At 38.5% G+C, this 7,802-nt stretch overlaps 1 protein-coding gene across 2 annotated transcripts; it reads left to right on the top strand.

Annotated features, from left to right (window-relative positions):
* Window positions 1-3,842: 3,842 nt before the first annotated feature.
* On the top strand, window positions 3,843-6,983 carry cldn31 (claudin 31). Of its 2 annotated transcripts, none has more exons than XM_063010759.1 (2): window positions 3,843-4,250; window positions 5,423-6,983. In XM_063010759.1, exon 2 carries the CDS (start codon window positions 5,570-5,572, stop codon window positions 6,233-6,235), a length of 666 nt encoding a protein of 221 aa, XP_062866829.1. In that variant the 5' UTR covers window positions 3,843-4,250; window positions 5,423-5,569; the 3' UTR covers window positions 6,236-6,983. The 2 variants fall into 2 exon arrangements, with proteins under 2 accessions (XP_062866829.1, XP_062866828.1); XM_063010758.1 differs by having other exon boundaries at window positions 3,843-4,262.
* The last annotated feature ends 819 nt before the right edge of the window (window positions 6,984-7,802 follow it).

Here is a 7,802-nt window from a genome sequence, read left to right as displayed (position 1 = left end):
ATAAGTCCAATCTCCAGCTCTTCAGAAAACATTGTGTTACAACACAAAAACAAACATGCGATGCTGGGAAGTGGGCAGTGATAGCTCAGTGGTTAAGGTACTGGACTAGTAAACAGAAGGTTGCCGGTTCAAGCCCCGCCACCACCAAGTTGCCACTGTTGGGTCCCTGAGCAAGGCCCTTAACCCTCAACTGCTCATCGTGTTCAGATCATTGTGTAAGTCGCTTTGGATAAAAGCGTCTGCTAAATGCTGAAAATGTAAATGTAAATGTAAATGGGAAAACGTAAATACTCTCTTTGTACCACCTTTAGCAGCAATGGCGGCCGCTAAACATCAGCATTAGAGTACCTATAGTCTACGTTGGGTCTTTAAGCATGGACAAATACAACCCCAAATCAGAAAAAGTTGGGACAGCATGGAAAACGCAAATGAGTTTATCATTTACTAATAAAGCATTTCAGGCCTAAAACACGGCGGCGTCATTTCAAAATCCTCCACACGTTCTCAATTGGGGACGGGTCAGGACTGCAGGCGGGCCGGTCCAGTACCCGTACCCTCTTCTTGTCCCTGGAAAAGACGACGTCTTGAAGGCAGCACGTGTCGCTCTAAGATCTCGATGTACTTTTCTGCATTAATGCTGCATCCAGTGTTAATTTCGTTGACGAATGATTTGCGTCATAGTTTTCGTCAACGAACCTTTTTTTCATGACGAAAACGAGACGATGGCTAAATAAAAACTATATAAAAAGATAAAAAACTATGACGAAATGAATCGACACTTTCGTCAACGAATAAAAACGAGACGAAAATGTTTGGCAGGGACGACATCCAATCAGAACCGATTTAGTTTTGTGGAAGGTCGGGACAAGTTAGAAAGAGATCCAATCAGAACTACTTTAGCGTATGTGGAGGGGCGGGACAAGCCGGGTAGCCATCCAATCAGTACTAATCTTTTGCGGTACCGCGGTAAGAGCACACTCGCACACATTTGATCTGAACCCGGGAACACCAGACCAGCCTGTGAACTTTCTTTACTCATGGAACCAGGTTAACTCCACAATGTCAACAGGGAGAAAGATGAGAGCCGATATATCTGGACACATTTCTCATTTGACGTCGTGAAAAACAAGACGATGTGTAAACCATGTGGGGCGATCTAGGGTAAAAACACAACACATCTGAAACATCTGGCACCGCTGGCAGTATAATGGCAACATAACATCACAGCTGCTTTTATGGTACCCAGTTTTATAAAGAATGTAATATACAATTTGTTATGAACAATGCATATATGTTTCAGGCAGAGCAGAACTACTGGTCATTAATATTGTGTTATTGTTATGCTCAATAAGCAGGTCAGGTAAATAAAGATGTTTACAATAAGTTAAATCTGGTTTTGTGTGTATTGCACATTCAAACATTAATAATATTCCATAACTGGTTAAAAATGTTTCATTTTGTGTAAGTGTATATAATGACTTCAATAATTTAAGGGAACTGATGAAAAAGCATTTACATTTTACACCCTTTATATTTATTTTAGGGTGGCACGGTGGCTAAGTGGGTAGCGCTGTCGCCTCACAGCAAGAAGGTCCTGGGTTCGAACCCCAGGTGGGGCGGTCCGGGTCCTTTCTGTGTGGAGTCTGCGTGAGTTTCCTCCGGGTGCTCCGGTTTCCTCCCACAGTCCAAAGACGTGCAAGGGAGGTGAATTGAAGATCCTAAATTTGTCCATGACTGTGTTCGATATAAACTTGTGTAATGAGTAACTACCGTTCCTGTCATGAATGTAACCAAAGTGTAAAAACGTGACGTTAAAATCCTAATAAACAAACAAACAAACAAATATGTATTTTAGTCGACTGAATCGACTGTAGATTTAGTCGACTATAGTCTTATGACTAAATTATGACTAAAACTAAATCAAAATGTGTTGTCAAAATTAACACTGGCTGCATCACAGAGTGTAAATGACCTTTACCAAGGGTACTGACACGCCCCCATACCATGACACACCCTGGTACTGACACGCCCCCATACCATGACAGACTCTGGCTTTTGGACTTGTCACTGATAACAGTGGTTCCTGGATGGTTCCTGGATGCTGATTCATCTGACCACAATACATGTCTCCACTGTGTGATGGTCCATCCTAGATGCCTCAGAGCCCAGAGAAGTCGACGCCGCTTCTGGACATGGTTAACATAAGGCTTTTTTTTAAGTATGATTAGTGCAGTAACTCTGTATTGGAGAGCTTGACAAAGCTTCGATAAACTAATCCCTCACCCATGAGGTTCTATCAGCTAGTGTTCCAAACTTTTTTTGGAACGTGTTGCAGGTCTGAAATGCAGGAATGGATGTTTATTAATAACTGAAATGAAGTCGAGCAGATAAAACATGAAATATGTCAGGAATGGTTCAGATTCAGTTCTGCAGACCCGGGTGAAGAAGCTCCCCCCACCAGTTCAGCAGTTCACCAGAAGTGAACCAATGACCTCAACTCAGATCAAATCAGAAAATACCAACATTTATACCGTCATCACAGATATGAACTGAATTTCCTTTTGTTATCTTTGCTGAAAAGTACGTATAACATTGTACTTGAATACGTTGTGCACCATGGCTGGTCAAAGTTGGCATGGCAGTGAACCCTGTGACGGCCAAGCCGAGTTCCTGTAAATCAGCCAAACAGCTTTCTGAGCAAACTCGACCTTTGATCGTTTGAATCTGCCAACCGAGAGTTCATTATTGATTCTGGACGGGTCAGCAAATGCAGCGTTCCTTACATTTACCTTGACGTTTATCTGATTTTGTCCGCTCGGCTCCATTCCTGCACTTCGGGCCTGCAGCACATTCCAAAAGAGGTTGGTACGGTGGCAATTGAGGGCTAGTAATGAGTCTCTGATGAGCAAAGACGATATGTAATCCCTCTACAGTGCAGAATATCATTAAGCCGTTCAAGGAACCTTCAGACGGCGCCGCATCAAGAACCTCCACTCAACACTGGCTGATAGAACCACATGGGTGAGATATTAGTTTATCAAACCTTTATCAAGCTCTACAATACAGAGTTACTGTTAACCATGTCCAGAAGCGGCGTCGACTTCTCTGGGCTCGGAGGCATCTAGGATGGACCGTCACACCGTGGAGACGTGTATTGTGGTGCAGGAATGGGTTCGTGCAGAAAAAAGACGAAACATCTCAGGTTCATCCTTTCTGACATCAAATGAAAGTCAAAGTCAACGTAAGAAACTCTCTGACCATCACATGTACCGTTGGTACCAAATTTGGGTTCCCATGCACATATCGAGAGGTGGTTTTAATGTTTTGCTACATCAGAGTATAATATAGTTTGAATAAAACTAACAGCGGCAGAAAACAGATAGACAAACTGAAAGTGTGTTGAAACGTTTTGACCACAACCAGTGGCGGCTCCTGCCAAATCTCTCAGGTGGGGCAATTGTTGCGATGATGGCCAAGGTGACCCGTTCAATGGGTAAATTAAAGCTTAAATAATTAACAGTAGCGCCACCCGAAGAACGAAGAGCCTTTTTTTTTTTAACGGCTCTTTAAAAGATCCGACTCCCTTCAAGGAGCCGTAATTCCCGTCACTAGTGTGTGACGCAGGCACGTGAGTGCGAGCCCCCCCGGAAGTCATTCAAAATGCATTGCAGCGCCTGCAGTTTGAAAAAAAGAGCTTTAACGTGAGTCTATGAGAGCGATCCGGGGCGATTTTCAGTTCGAGTGGAGTCGCCCCAAAAGGGGCGGTACCGTACGGGACACGACTCCACGCTGATTGGACGAGGATATTCCGAGGCAGGACTGACTCCGGAACAGTCTCAGCTAGTTTAACACTGGTTCAGTGTGATAGAAAAAGTTCTTCCCTTTCGCCCTTTGGTGGTGCGTCGCCCGATCGCCCTAACGAACGAGCCGACCCTGACCACAACTGCACACACACACACACACACACACACACACACACACACACACACACAGATGTGGCAGAAGGGGAGTGTGTGTGTGTGTGTTGGATGTTTGGATACGTCTCACTGTGTTGTTTGAATGTGTGTGTGTGTGTGTGTGTGTGTGTATGATGTAATTATTCAGCCACATGCTGCTGCACTCCTACGTCTCATGAACAATGAAGCTGTTTATCACTAAACTGAATAAAGTTCTAACACACTTGGGACAGAGGAACATTTTCGGACGACTCTTCACCCTCTTCCACACGGAGCGGGTTCACACAGCTAACGGTGAGAGTTCAGGTACGTTTACACTGTTTACACCAGAACGCTGGATCTTAAGCTGTGGTTCCAGTGGCTCATAATGAAAAAGCAGATTATTTTATATTATTATTTATACCAGATTCAATTTACTGTCAGAAATAACAGTGGTACTTGGTATAAAAAGTTTGAGTACCATCACACTAGAATATCTACAGATTCTTTTATTATTATTATTATTATTATTATTATTATTATTATTTTAACTGTTATAAATATCATAAATATTATAATCATTATTATTTTACTGTTATAAATATTATTATTATTATTTTTATAAATGTTATTATTATTATTATTATTATTATTATAAATGTTTTAAATATTATTATTATTATAACTGTTATAAATATTACTATTATTATTATAAATATTATTATTATAAATATTATTATTATAAATGTTATAAATATTATTATTATAATTAGTATAAATGTTGTTATTGTTATTATAAATATTATTATTATTATAAATGTTATAAATATTATAATTATTATAAATGTTTTAAATATTATTATTATTACTGTTATACATTTTATTATTATTATAACTATTATAAATATTATTATTAATATTAAAAATATTATTATTATTATAAATATTATTATTATTATAAATGTTGTAAATATTATTATTATAAATTTTATAGATATTATTATTATTATTATTATTATTATTATTACTGTTATAAATATTATTATTATAATTAGTATAAATGTTGTTATTGTTATTATAAATATTATTATTATTATAAATGTTATAAATATTATAATTATTATAAATGTTTTAAATATTATTATTATTACTGTTATACATTTTATTATTATTATAACTATTATAAATATTATTATTAATATTAAAAATATTATTATTATTATAAATATTATTATTATTATAAATGTTGTAAATATTATTATTATAAATTTTATAGATATTATTATTATTATTATTATTATTATTATTACTGTTATAAATATTATTATTATAAATGTGTGTGTGTGTGTGTGTGTGTGACACCCACTGTGACACTGACCAGGATAAAGCGTAGTGTTCACAATGGGTAAGGCTTTAGGGAAGCATGTGAACTCTAGTGACCCCTATTAATAAATGGTTTTAATATTATTCTCTTTGTTCCTCCACAGCTGGACACATCTGTATTTCAGTCCCGATGATTCTCGATGCATTAAAATGAAGCGACCCTCCTGAACGAACTGATCTAACGAGCGATAAATCACGAACGACCGTTTATCCGATTTAATCCTCGACCCGTGTTTTACTGCTGTGCTGCCATGGCGACCACCGGTCTCCAGGTCCTGGGCTTCCTGGTGTCCATAGCCGGGTGGCTGTGCGGGGTCCTGGTGTGCGCCGCCCCCTTCTGGCGCGTCTCGGCCTTCGTGGGGGACGAGCTGGTGGTGTCCGAGGTGCGCTGGGAGGGGCTGTGGATGACCTGCCTGTCTCAGCCCGGGAGGGTCCAGTGCAAGGCGTACGACTCCGCCCTGGCGCTCTCGGGGTCCATCCAGTTCTGCCGCATGATGGTCGTCCTGTCCCTCCTCATGGGTTTACTGGCCCTCCCGCTGGGCGTGGTCGGACTCAAGTGCACGCACTGCCTGGACGGCGAGCGGGGCCCCAAGGCCCGGCTGGTGCGCGTCGCCGGGGCGGTGTTCATGGCCGCCGGGGTCGCCTTCTTCGTGCCGGTTTTCTGGACCACGGTGGCCGTGATCCGGGACTTCTACGACCCCAACGTGGCCCCGCCGCTCAAACGGGAGCTAGGCCCCGCCCTCTACCTGGGAGGAGGTGTGGCCCTCATGATGCTGCTCGGAGGGGTCATGCTGCACCAGGGAGGCGCCGCCCCCGGTGGCTTTCCCGCCAAGCCCGGTGCTATAGGAGCGCCGACGTCGGCCAAGAACAATCCTCAAGCGGCGGCGGAGGGGAAGCAGGAGAAGGCTTACGTATAAACAAAATAAATAAAAATAAACACTACAAATTAATATTTAATATGAAATCAGTGGTAGAAAATTTTAGATGTTAATTGTTTGGTAAATTGGTAAATTCTGATTATTTTTTTTAATGTTTATTACTAATAAATATATAATTTAAGATGTTTATTTCTCAATTTCTTAATATCCTTGTAAATATTGTTGTATTTTAATACCTTCAATGATACGATGTGGACAAAATGACTTTTAATGACTCACGTGTGCAGCAACAGTTTAGGGAAGGTCCTTTCCTGTCTCAGTTTGACTCCAAGAAACTCTGAGCAGCTCTTGGAATGAACTGGAACCTCAAGATCGGCGCCCAGACAGACAAATGCTGCCACCTTCTGACCGAACAGGCACAAATCCCCACACACAGACACACTTCAATACTGAAAATATCACTCACTCACGTTCTTAACCACTTATCCAATCAGCTTTTCAATGGGCGCAAGGCACACAGTAACACCCTGGAACACACACACACACATGCACGGGGATCAAACCCAGGACCTTCTTGCTGTGTGCTACCCACCGTGCCGCCCTCGCGTAAAACTCACTCTAGTTTAATAACAAGACGTGTCGAGTGTCCCAATACTTTTGGTTCTATATTGTGTATATTGTGTTTTGGTTGCTATTTATTTTAGCCGATGAATCTTCTGTATTATTTATTTATTGATTTAAAATGAGACTTTTACACTTGATTAATAAAGTAATACGTTTTATTTATTGTTGGGTCATGTACTACTGTATTAAAGAGTCATTATCATTGGTACATTGGTAGTTGGTAGACCCTGAGGACCTGGTTTCGACCCTTGCTTGGCCTCCGGTCCTTGTCTGGAGGAGGTTTGGCATGTGCATGGGCGTAGACAGTCGTGCCTCATTTGTGCTGGCCTGGGATTGACCAGCACCCTGTTTTTGGAGTATCCTTGCCCTTATTAAATATTTTATTATAATTATGATATTATTATTTTATATCATTATTATTATTATTATTATTATTATTATTATTATTATATATTGTTTTTATTATTATTATTATTGTTTTATATTGTTTTTATTATTATTATTGTTATTATTTTTATTATTTTAAATTTTTTTTATATTGTTTTATTATTTTTTATATTGTTTTATTATTATTATTATTTTATATTGTTTTATTATTATTATTTTATATTGTTTTATTATTATTATTTTATATTGTTTTATTATTATTATTATTATTGTTTTATATTGTTTTTTTATTATTATTTTTATTATTATTTTATATTGTTTTATTATTATTATTATTTTATATTATTTTATTATTATTATTATTGTTATTATTTTATATTGTTTTATTATTTTTTTATATTGTTTTATTATTATTATTATTATTATTATTATTTTATATTGTTTTATTATTATTATTATTATTATTATTATTATTATTATTTAGAGACATTATCATTGGTTACGTTGGTAGTGTTAGGTTTTTCGGAACATAAAAACGTACATTTAATATGGGAAGTATTACATCCAGATCACATGGTCTATTCAAAATGGCCGC

Source organism: Trichomycterus rosablanca, chromosome 15 (genome assembly GCF_030014385.1).
Source record: "Trichomycterus rosablanca isolate fTriRos1 chromosome 15, fTriRos1.hap1, whole genome shotgun sequence".
Classification (NCBI taxonomy): domain Eukaryota; kingdom Metazoa; phylum Chordata; class Actinopteri; order Siluriformes; family Trichomycteridae; genus Trichomycterus; species Trichomycterus rosablanca.
The sequence above is the reverse complement of the archived record's forward strand: the minus strand, read 5'-3'. Positions and strand labels throughout refer to the sequence as shown.